The sequence below is a fragment of the Ictidomys tridecemlineatus genome, chromosome 9 (genome assembly GCF_052094955.1).
Source record: "Ictidomys tridecemlineatus isolate mIctTri1 chromosome 9, mIctTri1.hap1, whole genome shotgun sequence".
NCBI lineage: Eukaryota > Metazoa > Chordata > Mammalia > Rodentia > Sciuridae > Ictidomys > Ictidomys tridecemlineatus.
The window spans coordinates 58,442,983-58,468,394 of NC_135485.1; the positions used below are offsets into that span (position 1 = coordinate 58,442,983).

Consider the following 25,412-nt stretch of genomic DNA (forward strand, 5'->3'; position numbering starts at 1 on the left):
ATTATGATAAAATCACCAAAGAAAAATATCACCACAAGGTATTTATTGACTGCTTTTAGTCTTGATCATAAATGCATTATTATTTATTTCAGGGGATTTTGTTTTTTTTTTCCTTTAGAATGTCTGCTGTCATGTTTATTATGAAATATTTGTAGTGCCTATTCAAGGTTTCAGTTTAATTTATGGATCTGGGATCTGTGTGTTGAAAGGTTTTTATTTTTTCTTACAATTTAAATCATTCCCCAGAAAGGCACTAAGTTTGGGGTGGATTAACCCTTTGTCTTCCTAATAGATCTGTCTCTGCTGCTAAAATGAACTTCTGAGCTGCTCCCCTTTGGAGACTGAAAGAGTTCATGGGTTTCCCACGGTGACCTAACATAAGACTTACTCCCTGCAGAAGATGGGATTTATTGATGATGTAGACCTAAAATGCTTTTAACAGTGTGTTGATGGTCAGTTAATAGAGTCATACGCAATTATCCAAAACAGAGTTGAACTATGTTTTGGTGAAGAGAAGAGAGAGTTCCAAAGCTTACCAATAAATCATGAAATTTTTGAGTTAGAATCTTGAAGATCTTGGTAACATAAGCTCTTCAATTTCTAGATGGAGTTGGGGAGTGTGTGTAGGGTTTAAGGGAGCACAGACAGGCACCTCACCTTGTCTCTGGAGGAATGGCTGGAGGAAAGGCCCCCATGGGCGGTGATGCCATATCCCAAAGTCATAAACCAGTTTCATTTTGTGCACCAGGGCCAATCACTTGTTAAAATCTTTCAGAAACACTTTTTTGAGATGGATTTCAAAGCTAGTTTTGGCCCAGCAGGAAAGAATGCTAAAACCTCTTATTAATATCTTCTCTGGGTACCTGGGGGGGCAAAGGGTGGGGAACAGGTAGCATGTTCCATGTATGTATAGTCTCTGTTTTAAAGAATGAGTGTTAGCCCAGAGAATATTAGAAAGAAGACTGTTGAGCTACAGGGGCCAGCATGACAGAGGGCCAGAGGCAAATGAAGATGTACTGTACAAGGGCCACTACAGGTCTTCGCTGTGTATTGCCAGGGAGGGAGTGGGAGAGATGGATGATCCTGGAGAGTTTTTCAGGGGCCAAGTGACAGAAGACCTTGGATACCAACTTGGGCTCCAGCTTTTAGGAGAAAGCCACTGATGATGTTTCTGTGAAAGAGGTTTGAGACTGGAAACATGCTGATTTAAAAGTATTTTCAAAATATTCTGTTTTGTAGCTATAAGCCAATAGTGGAATACATCGACGCCCAATTTGAGGCCTATTTGCAAGAGGAACTGAAGATTAAACGTTCTCTCTTCAACTACCATGACACGAGAATTCACGCCTGTCTTTACTTCATCGCCCCCACGGGACATTCACTGAAGTCTCTGGACCTGGTCACCATGAAGAAGCTGGACAGTAAGGTACTGTCTGTCACTCTGATTATATCAGTTCTCCTTTTAGAGTACCTTTATTCTAAGGCCTCAATTTATTCTCTGCTTTCACTACAGTTTGGTTTTTTGTTTTGTTTTGGTTTCTGGATTACAGAACCACAGAGTTTGGCAGTGTAAGAAATGCTTAAAATCATCTTCTGGATGTTAGGCCAAAACAAAACTCACAAAACGTGGCTTGTGAGTTAGGGATAGAGCTCATTGGTAGAGTGCATGCCTCACATGCACGAGGCTCTGGGTTTAATCTCCAGGTGAATAGCCCACAAAACAAAAACAACAACAACAACAACAACAAAACGTGGCTTGTTAGAAAATACATTTAGTTCTTAAGTAGGAGATTGAAGTATAAATTCAAGATTCATTTATTTTCTTTAAAACCTTTCTCTAAATCTCTTTTTAAAAGATTTTTAAAGGTTAAATTAACTTCTAAAATGGCCATTTCTTTAAGGTTAAATGATTTTTAAAACTTTAATTCAAATTTTAAAATGAAATAAATGTTATCTTTTTGCCTATTTGAGGCCAGCCTGGCTTTTTAGATTTTTGATCATGGGTGTTCAGAAGAAGTGGAGTCTCCATTCAGCTTGTCCCCTGAGCTTGATGCCTTTGTATCCTCTTTTTCAGAGCATTCAAAGGAGGTGACTATTAAATTTGATAAAATTTGGTTTCCTGCTTTACAATTAATTTGATTTTCTGTTTTGAAATATATAGAAGAGAACACATTTTGAAACAAAGAAAAGCAAATGGCAACCAGAACAACCATAAATCTAAGTCATGGTATTTTCTCCTAGAAAAATACTTTCTTGCATTTGATGGAAATTCTTTTTTTTTTAATATTTTTTAGTTGTCAGTGGACCTTTATTTCATGTATTTATATGTGGTGCTGAGAACCTATCGCAGTGCCACACACATGCTAGGCAAGTGCTCTACCACTGAGCCACCACCCCAGCCCTCAGATGGAAATTCTTATCAGGTGATAAGGACCTTAGAGGGCTTGGTTGGTGTGATTTTTTTTTTTTTTTTTTTTTTTTTTGGTCCAAACAACAGTCTTTAAAAGATGCTTATTCTCTAGGGGGATAAAATAGTTAGAGGCCAAACTAGAGATCAGCCTGTCCCCAAGGTTTCTTCTGGAACAGCCCACAAAAGGCTTGGCTGGAGAGGCTGAAGCCGAGCCAGGCTCCTTGGGCTTCCAGCACACACAGACACAGTGTTTTACAGAAAAATATTCCGATGGCCTGAAGGGATTACTGCAGTGAGAGCACTCTTGGGAGAATAAATAGAAACCCTTCTTCAGCCCATTGGGTTTGTTGCACTTGAGCTGAGTGCCTGGGATCTGTGCCGTTACCCAGATGGGATTCTGCACAGGCCAGGCTGCTCTCTCTGCTGTCAGATCTTTGAAAGTGAGGCAGGTCCCCCATCATCAGGAGCCCCCCATGCTCCACAGACAGTGGAGCATGTAGACCAAGTCAGGTTAATAGCCCACAAAATGAAATTGGGTTTAGCAGAGGTGATTTTCATATGAAAAGGGGGTGTGGCACGCAAAACAAGCTGATCCAGCACAAGGCAACCAAACACCTCAATCACCGTGCAAGTCAAACTTTCAAGGATTGAATTGTTACAGAGTTGGAGAGCTGTGTAGCATCTGAAAATGATATTATCCGCGTTTTGTTTACAAGTGAAGGGAAGAATTAAGAAAACATGATCATTTCAGAAAAGATTCTCAAACTCCTGCCAATGAGAGAAAAGAGATTTTAAAACTAAATTGCTTGGTGTCTCTATCTACTTGATCAGTTTGGTCAAGGAAACACGAACCTCTGTCATCTTGTCCACTTTGGTATTAATGGAGTACTAAGTGTGGATGCAAGATAGCCAGTGAACACAGGAGGGAAGGTTTTGGTTCCCTGGTTTTGATCCAGACACATCCCCTGCCATCAGTGATGATTTCCAGTCTATACTTCGCTTGGAGGAATCCCAAGTGCTAGGGACTTAGCAGTGTGTTGTAGAATAGGTTGAACAAAAGGACTTTCTACCAGCACGTCTTCTGATTTGGCCTGTGGGAGATAAAAGGAGAAGCAAAAGTGCAGATGTGACCTGAAACCTCTCCTTCAGTGTTCTTGGGCTGGGTGAAGAGCAGAGCTCTAAATATCAGATGTCAGTAGCATCTTATTGAAACCTCCATACAGGAAGAAGAAAGTTAATCTTAAAATGTGGATTTAAAAAATGTGTCCTATGGACAGGGCTGGGGGATGGTAGGAAAAAAATGGCCCACCTTGGGTTTAAAGCTTATACTCTAGGGTGTCCTTGGCCCTCGTTCTGGGCTGTCTGCCATTAATGTCAGACTCCAAGTTCTCCCCTGTTATTCATAACTGAGGAGACTCAGAAATTGAGCCATGTTTTTGGCCCTGGGTCTACTTCTGGCATGAAGGAGAAATTTGATAGAAGCTGATTTTCAAAAGAATTAGCTAGTGTGAGTTTGAAAAATTTTAAAGTAAGTAAAAATATTCTTGCTCTAATACTTAGGTTCCCCTCTCCTAGCAATTTTCAGGGTATCAGAACAAAGAAAGGATTTTAGCCTGCATGGGGCTGACATTCTGCTGCTCTTACAGAAACTTTGTGATCACACTGTCAGAGCATGCAGAAGTCAAGCACCTAAAGAAAGTGGGAGGGGTCCAGAAGGAGTGGTTGGTTATTCAAAGAATAGCTCCTTTGTTACTGCTGTTTGTCATGGAGTAATAACATTTCCTCTCCCTCTGTTAAAAAAAAAAAAAAAAGGATGAGGTAGCACAGGAGAGGAAATTACAAGTATGATTTCTATGTAGGATGGAAGGAAGTCTAAGTGTTCTGAGATGGAACTAAAAGATTAACCCAGGTCTTCTTAATTTTGCATCTAGGTAAATAGTCCAATTTTCAGCGTCATATGTTTTTTACAGTGAGGTTTTACAATATTTATTTATTTGTTTTACACCCATGTCTGTTTCTCTTATGTTGAAGTTGTGTAAAAATGGACATGTTTGTTTTACAGGTGAACATTATTCCAATAATTGCAAAAGCAGACACGATTGCCAAGAATGAACTGCACAAATTTAAAAGTAAGATCATGAGTGAACTAGTCAGCAATGGCGTCCAGATATATCAGTTCCCTACAGATGAAGAAACGGTGGCAGAGATTAATGCAACGATGAGTGTAAGACCTCAAATAAAATGGGTACAAATGACTCTCCTGGAAGATTTTCTTAGTAGCAGCATTGCAGAGTGGCTAGAACCTGCACTGGGGACCTGAGACTCCATTTGGAGTCCAGATCTACCACTGCAAGTCTTTTAACCAGCCTGAGCCTTAGTTTCCCCACCTATTAAGTGGGAGAGTTAAACAGGATGATCTCAAATTTCCTTCTTACTCGAATGGTTACTGATTTCCAAGACAAATCTCAGCTCAGGTGGAGATGCCATGTGTGCATTCTTCTTAGAACTGCAATATGGGATCTTAGTGTATGGTTTAGTGTAGGGTTCAGTAAGCATGAATAAAATCATCTACTTTCTCTTTATATCTCTCTCCATCATTTTTTTTAAAGCCTTAATGGTAATTGAACCCAGGTTCTCATTCATGCTTTTTTTTTTTTAATTTGCTCTAATCAGTTATACATGACAGCAGAATACACTTCGATTCACTATACACAAACGGAGCACAATTTTTCATTTCTGTGGTTGTACATGAAGTAGATCACACCATTAGTGTAATCATACATATACTTAAAGTAATGAAGTTCGTCTCATTCCTCTATCTTTCCTACCCCCTGTGCCCCCTCCCCTTCCCTCTGTCCCCTGTGCCCATTCATCCCATGCCCTTCCTCCACTTATGGATCAGCATTCACTTATCAGAGAAAACATTTGGCCTTTGGTTTGGGGGATTGGCTTACTTAGCATGATATTCTCCAACTTCATCCATTTACCTGCAAATGCCATAATTTTATTCTCTTTTAATGCTGAGTAATATTCCATTGTGTGTGTGTGTGTGTGTGTGTGTGCGCGTGCGTGCGCGCACACATACATATCACATTTTTTTTTTATCCATTCATCTTTTGAAGGGCATCTAGGTTGGTTTCACAGTTTAGCTATTATGAATTATACTGTACATTGATGTGGCTGCATCATTGTAGTATGCTGTTTTTAAGTCCTTTGAGTATAGACCAAGGAGTGGGATAGCGGGGTCAAATAGTGATTCCATTCCAAGTTTTCTAAGGAATCTCCATACTGCTTTCCAGATTCGTTGCACCAATTTGCAGTCCCACCAGCAATATATGTGTGTGCCTTTTTTCCCCTACATCCTTGCCAACACTTATTATTACTTGTATTCTTGATAACTGCCATTCTGACTGGAGTGGGATGAAACTTTAGAGTAGTTTTGATTTGCATTTCTCTAATTGCTAGAGATGTTGAACATTTTTTTCATACATTTTGATCAATTGTCTTTTTCTGAGAAGTTAGGCAAGCACTCTTAATACTGAGCCACCTCTCCATCCCCCCACCTCAATCCTTTTAAATAATGTTTCATGGCTATAAAATTAAGTTTGCATTGAACTTCCTAAAAAGAAAATATCCACAAACTTTTTCTCTCTTTCTCTCTTTGTCTAATTAGTAAGACTGAAGATCTTTGACATTCCAAACTAATCCTGCTGTTTATCAAAAAATTTTCTTTTAGGCTTTTCATGCAAACAGTTCATATGAAACAATATCATATGATTCCATATGATGTGTATGTACCAGAGTAACACAGATTCCCCTGGTGGTTGCTTTTGATGCATTGAATGGAAATGTTTCCTTGGTCATCGAATCAGAATGTTAGCTAGAAAGACCTTTGAGTTCCTCAGCTTCAGGGACCAAGGTTCAGTTTCAGACTTTGAGTGTGAGAAGGAAAATGTGCTTTCCTTCCTCCCTTCAGAGTGGTGAGATTAACTAGGAAATTTAAATAATCTTGTATCTTCCACAAAGTCCCACTTGAGAAACTTGAGGTGAGGATTCTGCCAAGCTCTCCGTGGAAAAGGATTTGACTTAAAAACATTCTCTTAGTGGATTTGTAGGAGAAGGATATTGGGTTGTAATTCTAAGAGCAACTCTATCAGATCTCTTTATTCTTGTATGCTAATAGAAAAACAGAATTAGTTTTCTCCCTACCCCCAGAGTGTAGCCATAACCACCAAATAAACCATTAGAAAAGAGTCGGTGGTCTTGGACACCACCTATGCTTGAGATAAATCTGAGTGGAAGGCTTGATTCAGTATTTTGGGCTAACGTGTATTTCTGACTTGAAATTTGTGCAGTGATCAGCTATCTAAATAGTTCTGTTCAATAGAAATACAATGTGAGCTACACAAGTAATTTAAATTTTTCTAGTAGTTACATTAAAAAAATGAAGCATGAATTAATTTTAAAAATTTACTGAATCCTAATCCAGTATATCCAGAATATTATTATTTCTTTATGTAATGAATTAAAAAGTTATTAACATGATCCTTTAATAGCAAGTCTTTGAAGTTTTATAATGTTAGTACATCTCAATTTATATTTTCAATTTTTATTAACAATGCTTAATCTGTATTTACAATTCATTAAATTTATAGGTAAGATGGGCCTGGTGGTACATGCTTGTAATCCAAGCAATTCAGGAGGCTGAGGCAGGAGGATCACATGTTCAGTGCTAGCTTGGGGCAACTTAGTGAGACCCTGTCTCAAAATTAAAAAAAAAAAAAAAAAAAAGTACTAGGATGTAGCTCAGAGATAAAGCACTTCTGGGTTCAATAACTAGTGTTTAAAAAAAAGAAAGAAAATTTATAGTTAAAAAGCAGATTCACATGCCTAGATTACTCCTAACATACTTCTATGTGAAATAAGTATCAATCCCGCCTCCCAGACAAATGAACAAACAAACAAAAAGCCCTTTCCCTTTAAATTTGTACTTACCTTGCCAAAACTGGTCTTTTGTTTTTTTTTGAAGCGTAGTAAAATGCTGTCCTTACAAACAACAAAGTTATATTGAACAGGAAAACATTCTATACTGCTTTCATTTGGAATTTACATGTATATTAATTAAAAGCAAATAAAATTAAAAAGTGAAGTTTTGAGTTCCACAAACTATACTTCACCTGCTCTGTGGTCACAGGTTGTGAGTGACGGCTGTGTTGGATGGGGCACATCTAGAGCTTACTGTATGGATGCTACCGCTTCTTCAGTTTTCCCTGCAGTCTAGCTCCTAACAAGTATTTGGCTGTAGGGTGTAGGATACATGAGCTAGAGAATCTACTATGTGTTCTTCTGGCCCACCTTGTGTCTTGCCATGAAATAGAGATTCTGCAGAAGGAGGAGCTTGCAGAGGTGGGTGGAGAAACAGACTCTGTTGGATCTGTGGAAGATAACCACACTCCTCTTCTGTTGCTTGGCAGGTCCACCTCCCGTTCGCAGTTGTTGGCAGCACCGAAGAGGTGAAGATTGGCAACAAGATGGCAAAGGCCAGGCAGTACCCGTGGGGCGTGGTGCAGGGTATGTCCATCACGGGAAGGGGACTCTAAAGTCAATGCCTGGAGTGAATGACCACAATTCTTCCCTCCCTGTGTTGGGAAGTGTAAAACAGGGGCAGGTGGGAGTACATGGTGTGGTGTCATTCCTGGCTCTTATCAAGGTGAGAAAGACCCATGCAGGTAGATAGACAGTAGAGAGAAGCAGCTGCCAAGCCCTAGTGGCAATGAGGTGACTCCTCTTACTAGCTTTCACTGGTTGTGTAGGAAATTCAGCATAAATTCCTAGAAAATAAAAATTTCCCCAGGAGCCTGAACCAGTTGCATCAGCAACTGGTCATCTCTGGGAAAGTTGTCTTCCAATAAAGTGTTATTTCAATAAATATTTGGTAATTGGGAATAATGGTGGTATTTAAAAACTGCCTGGTACAGTTCCTGATGGCATGGAATGATAGAAACAGGCCTGGCTTTGGACCAGATGATATGGTGTTTGAGTCTAGACTCTGCTACTTCTTTTTGGGAGGTCAGCTTGTTTATCAAATCCAGGCTTCTTTATCTGCAAAACAAAAATCACAAAGTTTATTGGTCGAATGATTGTGAAGGATAAAGTCGAAATCTGTGAAGGATAAAGTCAAAACTCCTCTCTGAGTTTTTGCACAGAATAGGCACCCGGCAGTTAGCCTTACCACCATTAGTGTTAGTTTCAGTGCTATCTGAAATCCTTTCTGATGGCTGTAAAACACCTTTAGTTGGTTTTGAGATTTCAGAGAGTTCAGAGTGATGGTAGCAACATCTTGGAAGCATCTAAGATTTTCTGTGATGTTGCTAATAGCCCTTTCTCCTTCTTTCCCCCATCATTTGCAGTTGAGAATGAAAACCATTGTGATTTTGTGAAGCTGCGGGAGATGCTGATTCGCGTGAACATGGAAGACTTGAGAGAACAGACACACACCCGCCATTATGAGTTGTACCGGCGTTGTAAGCTTGAGGAGATGGGATTCAAGGACACTGACCCTGATAGCAAACCCTTCAGGTATGAGGGTACCCAGCTGTTAAGTGTCTATCTGGCAGTGCTGGGGGTAGCACATTGGTGCATCATAGAAAATGCATGTTGGATTGGGGTGTTGGTGATGGAGTGGCTTGGGGAAGGAGATTCAAGGAACATAAAGCCAGGCACTGTGATAACCACTGTACCACTATTTGAATTATTGTAACTAACTAGAGTTGTAGATGATGAAACTCACAGCACTGAAAGAGTGTAAGCAACCTAGCTAATACCCTACAAGTAAGTGAGATAGGTGGGATTTGAGCTTCACTATGTTACTCCTGAGCCCAGGCTCCTAACTGTTAGATTTGCAGAGTAAAGATCCTGGTCCATACAGTCCCCCCACTCTTTAGTACTGGGGATTGAATCCAGGGGAGTGTTATCACTAACATACCCTTTTTAATTTTATATCCTCAACCCTTTTTAATTTTTTAATTTTGAGATAAGCTCTCACTAAATTGCTTAGGGCCTTACTAAGTTGCTGCTGCTGGCATGAAACTTGTGATCCTCCTGACTTGGCCTCCCAATTTGCAGGATTACGGTGTGCGCCACTGTGCCCAGCTATTGAGCCACACGTTTTTGCCAAATAGGTTTAACTTCTCAAAGCTCTTGGTGTTTTTGAGCGCTCTTACTAGCTTTCAGTGGTCCAGTACAGTTCTAACAACAGAGGAGTAGGAAAGGGAATAACTTTTAGAAAATGTATATATATTTTCCCACATCATTGATGGATGGAGATGTAAAGTTTGAAAAGGAGTAATGAATGTAGAATTATTGCCCTAACAAATGTGCAGTTCTTGCTAGAGTCCAGTGGCAGGGAAAGGATTGACAGGGTTGGAGTACTGGTGCCCACCAGGCTTGGTGATAGAGGCACAGCTCTGGGTCACCCTGGAAGGTGAGGCTGCCAAGCCAGGTTGCCACCTTCTGGTAGAGGAGAGGATTGTACCCAACCTATTTCTTAGTGGGAATTTGAATTGAAATGATGTGAGGTTTGTCTGTGCTGGCTGCCTCTTCTGATTGGAGGCTGCAATGCCTTGGAAAAAAACTGTTTTCTTTCTCTTTTGTGGCTAGCCCAGAAACATTTTGATATCCACAGAACCTGAGGCAACCTGTGCTGTCCCCTGGGTCTGAGCTACTTTGGGGAAAGAGAAGAGGTTCATTTTTTTTTTTTTCCTGCAATTCCTTTGGAGGTAATTCAGTAATGCCTCCACTGGTCCGCTGCTACAGTGCTATTGGGCAGGCCCATGGGCATGTGTGTATTTGGTGAGAATGAAGACCCAAACAAAGGGCTGCTCACCAAGAAGTTAACTTCTAGCTGAATTTGCATCATGTATCCCGCCCTGGGGCCTTATAAAACTGACTCTCTCCAGCCGAATGAAATGTTACTTTCTTAGTCTAGGAGTAGGAGGCCTTTTTGTCTACACAGGTTTAGTTACCTTGAAATGCATTTACCAAAGAATAGTCCCACAAAATTAGGCTCATTCAATGGTTATTAAACCTGATAAAAATAGTTTTTGTATAGAAAAGGCTATCTTTAGTATTTCATAGAGTATTTGTGTTCCCGAAATAAAACAAAGGAACTGCCATAAAATTCGATTCATTCAATTTTCTGCCATAAAATTGGATTTCATTCACTGGATTCATTCAAATCCAAGCTGCCCCACCCCTGGTACTGGGAATTGAACCCAGGGCTCCATGCTTACTAGGCAAGTGCTCTGCTACTGGGCTACATCCCCCACTTGTTCAGATCCAGCTAGTGCTAAAGAACACTGGGAAAAGTTCCTGGGGTTTGGGTTTAAGTCTTGGCCCTGTTACTACTCACATCCTTAACCCAACCAGGCCTGAGTTTCTTCACTTGAGCCAGATCAGGGACAGATTAGATCTAGCACCAGGACTCCTTATAATGGACCGCTTCTGCGGGCCATGTGGTCTCATCATAAGTAAGCAATTCTACTCTTGTCAATTGAAAGTGACCACAAGCCATAGTATAAATGGGCATGGCTGTGTTTTAGTAAAGATTTATTTATAAAAACAGGTGGGAGGGACTCACATTTGGTCTTTGGGCTATAATTTTCGAAAACCTAGACTAGATCATAACCTGGAGCCTGTGAATTGCTATAAAAATTAGAATGTGTGACTGAGTTTGTTAGAGGTAATTTGCCTCCCACAGTGTTCGGAACCATTCAGCACAGCTATGTTCTTTTTAATTCTGAAATCTGTGGAATATGAAGAGTATCTGATACTACTGTTAGCTCTCTACCACCACCAGAAGGGGCCAGGTGACCCAGGGCTCTATAGGATTCTGGGAACCTGGGGATGCTGGGCATTCCCCCCAGGTGCTAGCTTGCCACCTGCTCTGCTGTCTCTGTCGCTGGCATTTAAATTAAGGCATCTCCTGCAAGCCCAGAGTAAGTGCCCACCAGGGTAAATGGAGCTGGGTGGTTCCAGCAGAGTTTCTACAAGGCTGGGGAGTTGCTGGGCCAACCCATTCCTCTGACTACTCTATAGACAGGGCCTTTAGGATTGGTGAGAGTAGTCATTGAGCTTACCTGACTCATAGAGAACTTGTCTCCCCATTTCCATTTGGTCCCTTTTCTACTGGCCTAAAGTTTCCTTTTTGATGATGAAAAGGGAAAATAAATCACACTTACAAATTTATTACCAAGATCTTTACTCTTTACCCTATATAAGAAAAAAAAATAAAAGTAGGAAAAAACAGACCCTCTAAAAATGAATACTTTGTATCCTCTCAATAAACAGGACCCTGTTTTCCATTTAAATTGGAAAGCTGCTCACTCAAAGCAGGTCCCTCTCACTACTGGAAAGATCATTTAGAACAAAAAAGTTGGCATTGGTTTATACGTGAAGGTAAAGAGCAATGTGAGATGAGTTTGATTTCCTTTTCTTGGAAACCACTACTTTAAAAGAGCTGAGCCTTTCCCCTAAGGAATCATTATCCTACCTAGCACTTCCTGAGCACCTGGGACCATTGAGGGAGGAGTGGAGTTAGGCGACCTCATGTGAAGGACGGCAGAATTTAGGAAAAGCAGAAACGACAGTTGATTTCAGGGACTTCCCAGAATTTCAACTTCAAAATCATCACTCCTGGATATTCATAGGAGATTTTTTTTTTCCCCATATGAATTTAGGATGACTTTGGAGGAATCTAAAAACCTTAATGTTTTTTAATATCCTCAAAGTAGATTTCTATGTGGGTGTTTGCTGAAATTTATCCTTTCCTTTAAGCAGTAGTGTATATCGTGTCTGTAATAGACAGTGAGCTTTAAGATCAGTTCTAGTAGTGACAGCTGTTACCTGTGTGTGTTACGTAGTGTGAGAATGAGGAGCTGGGCTGCCAGTGACGGGAGAATTCAGGCCTCAGAAGCACACCAGAGGCAGTAGAGCTAATGGAGTCTGGCCCTGGGGTTGTCCTTGAACCTGCTTGTGTTTAGAGTGCTGTCTCTGTTGTCTCCTGGCAGAGAGCATAGATATCCAGGCTTCAGCCTACCCTTCCTGTGCCTACTCACCCCCGTGTATGCTCACTGCTGCCCTGTAGCCTTGGAACTCACTTCCACCTAACGAGAGCAGCCATCTCTTCCCTCGACCCAGGGCCCTCTTATTCCAGCTCTCTTTCTGAGTGGCATTTTAGGGTAAATGAGGAGAGAGGACTTAAGCTGCCACTGGACCTGATTGTGTCTCCTTTGGCTATTCCCCACTTCTTTTTTTCCTGAGATACCATTGCCCTTTGTACAAAAGTCCCTGCTCAAACTGCTTCCTCCTCCTCACAAAAAGCCCCTTCTTGACTCACCACTAGTCAGGCCACAGAAAGTGCTCATTACCACCACTGTGTCAGAGATTAAAACATTTTGGGGTCCCTCTTGCCCTTGTGAGAGTTTTGTTTCTATTTTTTATACTTGAAATATATATTTTAGTTGTAGATGGACACAATAACTTTATTTTTATGTGGTGCTGAGGATCGAACCCAGTGCCTCACACATGCTAGGTAAGCGCTCTACCACTGAGCTACAATCCCAGCTTCTGAACTGGAGTTTGATACCTGGAAATATTAGGGTTTCTACAGTCTCTGGGTAATCACAGCTCAACTAGTGGAAGTGCCTAGGGAATAGGACTCTGTGGATATAATAGGTTTTCTAAATTATTTTTAAGTAACTAACTTAATTTTGTTTGGTTCCTTGGGCTAAGGTTTTAGGATTCTTTCTTATATGTTGCTATGATTATCGTTTCCCTTGTCAAAGCTGGTTCACATCGTAGGGTACAGAATAACTAAGTAGTAGCATTTGTTGAGCCCTTTTCCCCTGTGCTGGCTCAGGGAACTACCAGCCTGTGGCTGAGACCAGTCTTGCTGATAGCAAAGGTGCTCTTAGGCTTTCTCAAGGTCAGGGCACTCTAGACAGGAATTTGGAGTATACAAAACATTTTCCATTGTGATCGGGTGTCGACACACCAACTCTTCTGTTTGCACTGCACTCTGTTGTTTTCTGTCCTAGTCTCAATCTTTTTTTTTTTTTTTTTTAATCATGATTGAGATCTATGATTGGACTGTGATACATAGTTTGAAAATGTATTTCCAGAAACTGGGGCATGGGTTAGGTTAGGTGGTTGGGACTAGAAACAACAGAGTCATCGTGGGAGTTCTCAGTATTTGGGGTAGCATTACTCAAACCACATTCTATCTGTGAGTTCCTTCAGAAAGTTCCTATGAAAAAACATTAAAACAAGTCCACCTGTTTCTTTCACTGATGGGCTTCTCAAATAAGCAGTGGTTAGCCAGCTGGTTACCTGTGATCTCCCGGGAAGCATTTCAAAACAAAACAGAAGTTACCTTAGCCAGATGTTCTGAATCCACATCTCTAGGAGTGGGCTTGGAAATATGAATTTAGAAAAAGTATACTCAAGTGTGCCCGGTATGCTGCTGTGCTGCCAGGGGGGATGCCCTGTGCATTGTGAATCCTTTTAAGGAGAAGCACACACAGCACCTAACTCTCAGTTTTGGAAACCTCATTCAGAGATCCTCTCTTGAAACTAGGTGGTGATCTCTAAAACACCACATGTTGGGTATTATTTCTATGAAAAGGTATTCCATTGCTTGTTAGAAGAGAGATGTGTTCATTATACTAAAATCAACAGAAATTGAGTTTTCTGTAACATTTCATAATAAGGACAAGTCATTCTCTTCCTTTGGCAGTTTTTTTTTCGTACCAAGAATTGAACCCAGGTGCTTAACCACCAAGCCAATTTTTATATATACACAACCCCAGTCCTTGTAGATTTTTTTTTAGAGGTAGGTTCTTGCCAAGTTGCTTAGGACTTCACTAAGTTGCTGGCTTTGAACTCGTGATCCTCATGCCTCAGTCTCCGAGACACTGGGATTACAGGCGTGCACCCCCATGCCTAGCTTCCTTTGGTAGTTCTGACCCACATAACAGTGATGAAGAGTTTATTACAAGCTGACAAAACCAAATTCATGAATTATTTATAGTTTTCTTGCCAACAGAATTCAATCTCTCAGTGACTATAGACCAAATAGTGCTATTAGTATTACCTAACATTAACACTGTCCAACTTGTGTTTGTCTCGTAATATGAAAGCTAAATATATTTATGGAAACTCAAGACTCATGGTTGTTCACAAGTAGATAGGGCTGGCAGTGTTGGGGACTGGAGAATTTATTTCTCATAAACTAATAAGGGTGATAATTATAGAAGTGTACCATCCTGACTAATAGATTCTAATCCTAACCTAATTGTTCAGTTCATGCCCTGCCCCCCACTTCTTTCCATCTAATGTTTCTATGGCTATTGTGGGGGCTTTACAGGGACCCTGGGTCCTCCACAGTTTGTATTCAGTTTGTAATTTATCCCTGGGGTGAATAGGTCTATGGGTAAAGGTAGATGTAATACAAACATTGTATTGCAGACTCCATACAACCATTGTTCTCGGGAAACTGATGGGGTAGGGGCGGGGATGAACACCTTGTAAAATCAGCAGCTATTTATAGTGCACCTGTGGGGTGGGGTGTGTTTTCTTGATTGTGTTACCAAAGGTAGTTTCTCTGTAAATGTAGTTTTCTCTGTAAGTGTTCTGACTTAGAGATAAAGCTGCGTTATGGCACTCAGTATAAAATATTAGGCTCTCAGTTCTGCAGACAGGAAGAAGATGGGGCTTAAAATGAAAATAAAATCCTTCCTGCACGATTTACATTTGGTGATATAACTTGAAAAGTAGCAGTTTTCTCTTCTACCCTTAGAAGTACTCTTGTCTCTCTAGTATTCTCACTGAGTCTGTTTTTCAGATTGAGGGCTGGAGGGAGATGAGTGGAGGAAGGGGAACATTTATTAAGCACTGATTTATTGTCAAATGCTTTACTCACTTGTCCTGCATCTAATTCTAATAATCGCATCCCAGAAGGTAAGTGCTATTGTATCCACGTCTCACAGTTGCAGAGTTAGAGAGGCTGGTCCTTTCCCAAGGTCAGTCAGTTGGTGGGGCCAAAATTCAAATTTTGCTCTGTCTGACTTCATTCCCTGTTCATTTCACCCCTACTAGGCCACCTTCATCTTCTAAAACTCAAAATCACATCCTCAGCCCAGGCTATCTCTGTGTGAACGTGTGTGAGATAAAACTTTGCTAGTTAGTGATTTCCCTTAGTGCAGCATTGTGTTTATTGACTCATTTCTGGTTTTCAATGCCCTTGTCTTTTCAATCCCAGTGTAAATAACTTAAAAAAACCCTTTCATTCTATTTGAGCTTTAATATGGTAGGCAGCAGCTTTATCTGTTTTTTGGGAAGTAGATGGATAGAAATGATGTACACTGAAATTTCATTACAATGCAGTTTCATAACCCTGCCCTTGGTTTGTGGATTTTGAATAGTCTTCAGGAGACCTATGAAGCAAAAAGGAATGAATTCCTGGGAGAATTGCAGAAGAAAGAAGAAGAGATGAGACAGATGTTTGTTATGAGAGTGAAGGAGAAAGAGGCTGAACTTAAAGAGGCAGAGAAAGAGGTAAGCTGTCTGTCCTCCTGCAATGAACAAAAATCTAGAATTATTTTAATAATATATATATATTTTTGCATTTTATAGGATTTTATGCCAGTTCAAGTACTTGCCGCACATATTTTATCACAGTGGCATACTAACCTGGCAAGAAGAGTGAGCCAGATATCTTTTTTCTTTTGGTTTGGTTTTGACAGTGAGATAGAACTGAGGGATGCTTAACCACTGAGCTACATCCCCAGTCCCTTCCCCGCTTATTTTTCTTTAATATTTTGAAACAGAGTCTTGCTAAATTGCTGAGGCTGGCTTTGAACTTGCAATCCTCCTGCCTCAGCCTCCTCAGCTGCTGGCGTTAGAGATGTGCGCCACCACACCCAGCTAGATAATCTTACCCTCATTTTGCAGATGAAAAACTGGGAACCATACAGGAAGCATGATTTAGATTTTGGGTTTCTAGTCCTGATCATAGGGTCTTTGCAGCTCTGTGTTTCTTCAATTTACAGTTCTTGACATATGAAAGTCTGGATTCTGGAACTGTTATTATTATCTTAGTCTATCAGACAATTCGGCTAAACAGTGGAGGGCATTCTCTGATGAGTTGCAGTTTGAAGCAAAACCCATACTCCACGTCTGTGCCCAGGTTTCTCCCTTACCAGCTTGCGCTTCCTAACCTCAGCATCCCTCCAACCTTGATACCCACCCCCAGGCCAAACTAACTGTGTCCTAAAAGTTTACATGAATTTTGAGCATAACACTCATCCCATTCTGTTTGAGAGAGAGAGAGAGATGTCTGCTTTTGCTGGTAGATAAATGAGTATCTCAAGTGCTTGACCTATAACTCAATGCTTCTCTAAATGAAATCATCTAAGTAACTTTATCTTATTTTAATTTATCTTTAAAAGACTAATAAAAACTTAGAGGTCATTTGAATAACTAAGCACTCAAGATGGTTTTGCTGCTGAGAAAGGAATATTGAGCTTTATTTGCTATGGCTTTAAGAACCAAATAGATAATGGGTAAAAATTTAAAATTACCTAGTAAGCATTCCTTCCCTCTCTTCTTCCCTTTCTGCATCCCTCCCTCTCTGTGTTTGTCTGAATGTGTCTGTGTGTCTGCTGGAAAATGAATCCAGAGCCTCATGCATGCTGGGAGACACTCTACCACTGAGCTACACCCCCATCCTGTGATTGTGGTTTTTTTAAATATGGATATGTGTTTATATCTCTGTAGTCATTGTGTACATCTCTTATGTTAATGTGTTTCATACATAGTGAAAAGGAATCAGAAATAAAGAAGCGCTTTTACTACCAGGATGGATTTTTTTGTTGTTGTTGTCTTCTGTTTATCAGGGTTTTCAAGGAATTTTTAGCCCCAAGGAGTTCAAGTAACAAAGGCGCTTAGGTCTCAGGGATGCTCTGAGCACCTTAGCCTGGCTCCTCCGATAAGCCACCAGGCAGTACTTCACTCCTGCAATGAAAGCACCGGCAGCCACATGATGCAACTTTTGTTTTTGAGCAGATTCACATGGTCTACATTAGTAAGAGTTTCCTTCCCTTCTCCAAGCATGTCTGCCTCTTTTTCTCTCCAGCTCCACGAGAAGTTTGACCTTCTAAAGCGCACACACCAAGAAGAGAAGAAGAAAGTGGAAGACAAGAAGAAGGAGCTCGAGGACGAGGTGAACAATTTCCAGAAGAAGAAAGCAGCAGCGCAGCTACTACAGTCCCAGGCCCAGCAGTCTGGAGCCCAGCAAACCAAGAAAGACAAGGATAAGAAAAAGTAAGCAGGTGCCACCCCATCTACTGGGGACCTCTAACAATTTATTCCTCTTGCATGTCTGCTTTACCCATTGACAGACTGGAAACTGGTCTATTACCAGAAAAATAAAAAGCAAGTATTTTCTCTACAGTGCAGGGAAGATGATAAATGTTTTTAAAAGTATTTTTAAAGGGTACACAAGGATTAATTTATAAAACTTGACCACGTTGATCAAGCAATCAGGATGGACTAACCTGTCATCTCCCATAGCATCGTCTGCACCAACGCTAGGATTCTCAGAGAAGACAGGTTTATTTCTCTTCAGTACCTCTGAAGACAGTTCTCATGATTCTCTTGATAAAGAGCATCTTAAAATCTTGATTGTTCAAATTGTTTTCCCACTCTGTGTTGTAAGGCCTGGCAAGCCAGTCAATGAGAATCATGTTCCCAAACTAAAACAGCGGGAAGAGCTGCTTGTAGCCACTGGTTTTCCCCTAAATTCAACAAGGTGGTGAATGATCTTATTGTGAAATGCAGTCAAAATGCCCTTCCCGTTAACATACCCTGCCAACCCTCAAGTCTCACAAAACAGTTTTTAATATTGTCTTGAGTCAATGTGCCAAAGGTTCAGATTCTGCTCTTGAGTTGGTCACTTCTTAGGACGCTCCAGTAGCAGCTGCCTGAACCCAGGGGAGATTTGAGCTTCCTTGAAATTCTGTCACTTGACGCTCTCCTTTGAATCTCGTTAAAGAATACAGAGTGAGTTTTATGACAATAGCTGCTGGTTATAGTAAATATGGTGATAAGAAGGCCTTTGAAGGGAACCTATGTGGTGGCCCAATGGCAAGCCCACAGATGCCACCCTCTTTTGTCTATTTAACCTGCCAGGTTAACTCTTAGGGCAGCTATGAAGCAACTCGGAGCTTGTTTGAGGATTCTTGCTCTTCATCCTTAGATGCCATAGGGTTCTAGGGAAAGAGCAGGCAACTAAGCAAACAACAAAAATATAATACTCAAAAAGGCAAAGATTACATTCTTTTAAAATTTAACACATAGGATTGAGTGTCTGTGCAATCCTAATTGAAAGGGAAAAGTGAGCACAGCCATTGTCCCCTTATAGTAAAGATCAAAATGTGCTGCTACTGTGGCACACGGAGAGAATAGTAAGCTACACTTTGTACACTGACTTGCCAAGTAGCAGGAAATGTGTCAAGGGTAAAGGGGCAGGCATCTTTTCTAAGCAATAACAGAAATAGTTGGTGAGGATGAGGTGTGATTTTAACTGGGGTGGATACAGATGTAAGTGACCAAAGAGGAGTCCAAGGGCCCCAGATTGGTTATCCTGGATTAATTCTGAGAGAATCAGTTGCTCAGATCATAATCCAATTCAAGAGAACGCTTCTTAGCTCTGTGTGTTGGAAGAGTATCTGACACTAGGGTGATGTGGTCCACACACAGATTCAGAGGCTACATGACTCTTCCAGTGAAGACACATGAAAGCCATTTGGCTTTGTACCCTCCATCCAGACTAGCCCGAGATAAAAATAGGGTGCATGTGTGTATGGTGTGTGTGTACATGTATGTCTGTAGGTGTGGATGAGAGAAAAAGCTGCTGATTTAGAGAACCCAAAGTCTAGGTTTCCTTCCCCAAAACACTAAAGTGCGTCAAGGTACAAGTCTTCAAACTAAAAATGTTTATAGAAGACCAGCAATGTTAAAGAATATTTCATGTATACTGAATGTGCCTTTAAGTAATGGAAATCCCAAGAGCTCATCAATATTGTGCCTCCATTAAAAAAATCTACGTAGTAACCAACTTCCCAGCACAGGGAGGTTTTTTCCTTGCCCCTTTGATATTTTAGCTTATTTTCTTCCCATCTTGGGCCTTACCAATTAAGCTTTTAAAGTTTACATGACATCTGTGTGAATTCTGTTTTAGCTTTATGTATATATTCTCCTTTGTTACTAATGGCATTAGACTTGGTTCATAATAGTTACCAGGTTCTGCGCCCCACAATGGCACATATTTTTTCATATCTCTTTTGTATAGTGAAAGCTAGTTGGAGGCCTGAAGTGTCATAGTGGAAAAACAAAAATCCACCCCTCTTATTGCCTGTGGCAGTGGAAGGGTTTGGCTAGAGAGGCCCACAGAAAGATAGTTAAGCACTGCAACCAGAGGAGCACCTTGCACAGAAACAGCCTCTTCCTCTTAGTGTACCTGGATCAGGTGCCAGAGCTGCCATAGTCACCTCTTAGGAGCTGGCTTTGTTTGGGATAGAAAATTTACTAAGACATTTTTCTTTTTTGAATCTGCTATGCTTCCCCCTTCAAGCTTACCTGAGTTTTTCTAATAGTTTAAAATTTTCTTTTTCTATTCTAATGACACGCTCCTTTTTTAACATAGGTAAGGCTTTATACTTCTCCTTGACCTGTAGTGGCATGAGAGTATATAACATTACCTAAGATTACAAAGTAGAACTAACCCTGGCACTGCCATTAGCTGGACCCTACCTTCTGCCATCTCTGGCCACCAAGTCACTTTCCTTGTTTGCGGCTACACCACAGTGGTGGGACTGCCCGAGGGTAAGTTGTTCAGTGGACAGTATTCATCTCTTCTGAAAACAGTTTGCACAATTGCCAGTAGGCATTAGCTGGTTAAAATGCATCTAATCCAAAAGAAAGCTTTCAGATTCATCATTTAAAAACTGGCATGGAGTAACAGTTTACCCAACCATCTACTCACCTTTGTTTTTAAGCACACATACATTTTGATTTTTGCTAAGGAATTAAAGTTGCATGTTTTTGACTTGCCTAAAATTAGACATGGATCTTGGGTTTGGCATTGCTTTGTTCCTAAAAGAGGGGGAAAGCTCTCGGCATTGCAGTAGCTGTAACCATATAATGATCTTTTTTTGTCCTTCCCAACTAGATTAGTAGCATGTCTTCATCCACTATATTCTAATCCCCAAGCTACTGTAGATGTTTCTAAGTCATTTGTACAAAGGCATTTATTGTGTATTTATTCTCTGACTCCTTTAGCAGCTCAAAAAGTGGAAGATGAAGTTCCTATTCAGTGCTAATGTGATAACAGCATCCAGTAGATCATGGTTGTGTGTTATTTGAGAAAACAAAAAAACAAACAGTAAATCCTTCCACCGGAACATGCAGTGGTTTCAAGAAGTCACTTGTGAATTCTAAATTACATGCAAATGGAAACTAACTACGTGTTCTTTGATTCAGTATTAAAATTTTGCTTTTGCTTGTCATGTAGAATAGATTATTCCAATTTTTGGTTTTTAATTTCTGTCAGTTCCATAATCATTGCATGAGCATTCACCATCACTGAATGCTGGTGCTGGCGCTCCTAATTTTTCCTTTCTTTTTTTAATTTATTATTATTTCTAACTTTTTTGTTTTGTTTTTAACTTGCAGTGCAAGCTTCACATAAAGCCTGGCAAGCCAAGGATGTTCCCGCATTCACCTGCTTTTGCAGTAATAGTGTATCTCTGCCATCTGTGTCCTTTTGTTTTATTTTGTTTTGCCCTTCCCCAAACACCAATAACTCTTAACTCATTTTGCTGAATGTTGTCGGGTGGTGGAAAACCATAGAACAAGGGAATAACAGCAAAGGCTCTGTGCAGCTGGACTTTTGTTTCCGGAAATTAAATGATTTGCCCTTTATGCCTGTTCCGAATGGCAGCGGGAAGCATGCCTGTTACTTGTATGTCGCTTTGGATCGAGGAAAGTGGGTAAAATGCTGCCTGTACGTCTGATGTGAAAACTTCTCACCGCCTCAGCAGCTGAACTAAAACCCTGAATAGCCATGACAACAACTTGCATTTTCTTGATTGTTCATCTCCATGATTGCACAATCCCGAACTCCCTGGGTTTTTTTTTCCACACCAGCCCCAAACTAAGATAGATTTGAACGTAGGCAGAAAGGTGGGTGAGCATCATAGATGACTTTTACATTTGCATGAATTTTTGTTTGTCTTAATGGCTAACATTATTGGCTTGAGCTTGTGGTCTTTTCCAACTGTCTCCCCTCAGGGGTTGAGACTGCATCTGAACACCCACTCAAAGCCTGGCCGAGTTGGCACCGACTGGTGTAAGGAAATGATGATCATGTTCACATTGGCCAGTGTGTTTTTCATCCTCCCTCCGATCAAGATCTCAAAGGTCAGGTCCTATATCACTGATTGTAAAAGAATCTTCCACTGAGGAGGATGGGCTTCCCACAATCTATTTACAGTGAGGACCCTTTCCTACATTTGCTCTCAGCAGGCTGAGGCACTGGACATTGGTACTTGTAATAAAACTATTCACTAACCACGAGAGAAAGTTTCACAAATATTTCACATAAGAAATTTGCTATAAATTGTGTGTGTCATCTGTAGCACAAAGTTGAAAGGACATCATCAATTTAAGGTAAAACTGAGAAGGCAGGCAACAAAACCCATGAGTCCAAAAAATAAAAAGGAAAGAAAAGAAGTTCAACTTCACTGCCAGTTTCCTTGCTTATGTTTCAGATCCAATTGTCTTGAATGAAATTTCCACACTTGTCCCCTCACCATGACTGACTCTACCTGCCCTTTGTGTCTCAGGCCCACCGTCTCATCCAGGGTTGGGACTAACTCATATGCCAGGACATATATTACCTTCCTGATTTGTATGGAGAAGGGCATATCTGATCTCTTTTCTGTGCCAGTCCTTTTGCATGCTTATCTTTGTATATGCTTGTTCCCCTGATCCCAACAAGATCCTCCCAGCTTTCTAACCCTGTCCTCTCCTAGTTCTTACTTAAAAGGATAACATTTCTCATGAACCCAACACTTTACCTCTAGGTTTCCTCTCTGACCATTGATAGTTGCATATTAAGTTAAACAAGATAGAATATGCTGCACCTCCCTTCCCCTGACACACACTTTGTTTTTAAAGTAATAAGTATTTGATTCCAACAAAGATCCCCCCCAAACTTCTCTTTGTCCCAAGTCATACTGAGGGGAAAGAAGGGACACTCTCCCATGAACCTGATGTAGGCTTAATTAGGCAAAATAAGGAAATGAGTTTCACTGGAATGCAAACTAAGCTAGGAAAGACCATGCCAACTAGACCAGCAGCAGTTATAGTCTTCACAGGTTGAGAAGCCACTAGACCATCATTTTTGTCTTAGCTTTTGTTTGTATAGCAGTTCTGAAGCTGGCTGTCCAGCACTAGATGGCATGCCGACTCTAACCATGGGCTGCGTTTGCTCCTATGCTGAGCACTACACAAAAGCTTGAATCTTTGTGTCATATGCTTGTTCCAACCACTGCTTGTGTGAGCATTTTTGTGCCTTGTAACCAGAAAACATACTTTTCAATTCTATTTCTTGCATCCCTGAAAGCTTTTCAATATGAGCCTAGCACGAAAAGCATCCTGCTGACTTTTTGATTCCAAGATGATTGATTGATTGGATTGATTTTTTTTTGCATTAAAATTTACACAGCAAAATGAATCAGATGGAGAGTCAGGGAATAAAAAGTCAAAAGAAACATATAGAAGCTTTTTTCAAAAAAATGTGTTGCTTCTGAACTTTTTTCTACCACTGCTCCCCAGCCCTGTTTAGTTTGTTATTGCTGCTCTTTTTCTTTCTGTATCTATGCCTTTTTTCACAGTAGTCCTTGGCTCTGCACGGAATAAATGATATCCTCAAATCTAATTGGATGTGCTTTCGCCTTTGCATGTAAGTATAGTAGTGAGAAACCTTCCAGATCTTTCTAATGCTTTAAAATTAGAGAAAACAAATGGGATGGATGGATTTTTTTTTTCCTTTTTTTTTTTTTTGAGGGGGTAGGGAGAAAATGGTCTGAGTAACTTTTCTTCTAAACAAATTAAAAATATCTAAAGTGGCCATGTTTCCCCCCCCCCCAACAATGTACATGGTTTTCAACTCCTTGATTTCAATGTGGAAATCGGAAATCCTGATCCCAGCCTGTGTTCAATATCATGGGCATCATTGGATGTTACACAGAGTCCTTGACTCTGACGTTGTAAACTAGAATGAGAAGCTGCCACCTTCCACTGGAGCAAATCAAAAAGAAAGAAACCTTTTATGCTGGGCCGACTTCATGATCACTTAAATTTTGGATCTTGATAAATGGGCTCTCCTTGGTGCTAACAGTAACAGTGATCATTGTTTTGTTTCTTTTTCTTTTTTGGCCAGTTAGTTCCAGTTCCTCCCCCCCCCCATCTTCTGTTCAAATATAATAACCATCTTTTTCCTTCTTCTGGACTGTACATACCCCCAACAGTTGTATGTGTTGTAGGATGTGATGGAAGAGCACGTATGGGAATTTATTGAAGGTCAGAGACTGGGTTTTCCCAGCATAGGCTCTGCATTAATGGTCAAGGTTTTGTCTAAAAAGGCATCATCTCTCAACCAGGGAACTGTCTGATAACAACGCTGGGCAAGGTGTCTTGTAATCTTCCTTCCCTGCTTTGTAACTCACCAGCAATATGCTTATTTTCCATATCTTGTGCACCTCCTATGAACGCACATGTTTTCCTGACTTTCTTGATGTATCCATAAATGTTTCACACATGGTTTGTTGAGTCGGGTTTTTCAACTGTTCCTGGCCCATGTCATACTGTCTCTGTGTGGTCCAACCTGAACTGTCCATTCAGATTCCTTGGCTTTGCCCTTTGCAAGTGTCTGGAATTGTCAAGTCTCAGCTTCCAAAGTCCTGGTTCTGTTGGCAGGACATGTGCGATGATTCTTTAGCGGGAATTATAACCTACAAAGTCTAGTTTGTATGTAGGTATGAAGGGAATTTTTAAAAATAAATTGAAAATTAAGCTGTGAACAGCATTAGAACTTTGTCTATTTCTTAATTTTTAAAATATGCTGATATGCCTTAAACTGTAGCTGTAGATTCTTGTCATTTTGCTGTTTGAAAATAACCGATGTGTTTTCTAAAACTGTTGTGTAATCTACTTTCAGTGTTAATGCGGAATTGTCATATATGTAAGATGCATGTTAGACACTTGTCTTTTTTAAGAACTAAAATAATTGTATTATTGTGAAGTCTCATTTTTTTCAAGTATGAAATTAATCAGCAGCGTGCTGCATAATTTGGTGTCTGTTAAGGTAGGAGAGTGGTGAACAGGTAATCTATGCATATATCACTAGTGCCAAGATATTAAGCAGGGGAAAATATATTTTTACCCAAACATTGTTTTGTGTGCCCTTTTGTGAGTTCTTTTTAGTCACTGATTGATATCCATATGGACATACACGTGCTTATTATATTGGATAAAATAACTAGGGATGGCAGTGTCTCATGCTCTCTTGGCTTATGTGGTGGACTTCAGATGCTGCTCAACGGGCAGCTCCAGCTTCTCCAAGACACTTGCCATGTCGTGTCCTGCAGCTCACGTATGGTCCCCACCCCCTTCCCTCCATTCCTGTTCCTGCCTGCCCTGTGGATTCACGTGTCTGGGTGCCCACGCTGCCACTGCGCCTCCAGCTGTGCTCAGTGACATCATCCCTCTAACTGACACATCGCTGTTCTTTCACAGCTTGTTATAGAGAAGCACTTTTTTTTTTTAAGGTTTTGAGAACCAAATTTGAATCTGAACCTTTCTTTTTTCTCTTCTGTAG

The 25,412-nt window shown here is 40.5% G+C and overlaps 1 protein-coding gene across 13 annotated transcripts in view; it reads left to right on the forward strand.

Annotated features, from left to right (window-relative positions):
- Septin11 (septin 11) overlaps positions 1–25,412 on the forward strand; it is a 143,588-nt gene that overhangs the window by 108,219 nt on the left and 9,957 nt on the right. For 4 of the 13 annotated variants that reach the window (XM_040292262.2, XM_040292263.2, XM_078021442.1 and 1 more), the window contains exons 4-10: positions 1,240–1,426; positions 4,473–4,655; positions 7,885–7,981; positions 8,821–8,989; positions 15,892–16,024; positions 17,604–17,791; positions 23,428–23,495. In XM_040292262.2, the coding sequence (XP_040148196.2) occupies positions 1,240–1,426; positions 4,473–4,655; positions 7,885–7,981; positions 8,821–8,989; positions 15,892–16,024; positions 17,604–17,791; positions 23,428–23,452 (982 nt within the window). In that variant the 3' untranslated portion in view covers positions 23,453–23,495. Of the gene's footprint in view, positions 1–1,239; positions 1,427–4,472; positions 4,656–7,884; positions 7,982–8,820; positions 8,990–15,891; positions 16,025–17,603; positions 17,792–20,174; positions 20,932–21,202; positions 24,988–25,412 lie in introns of those variants that run through there. The other 9 variants (XR_005736959.2, XR_013425835.1, XM_040292264.2 and 6 more) reach the window with 7 other exon arrangements.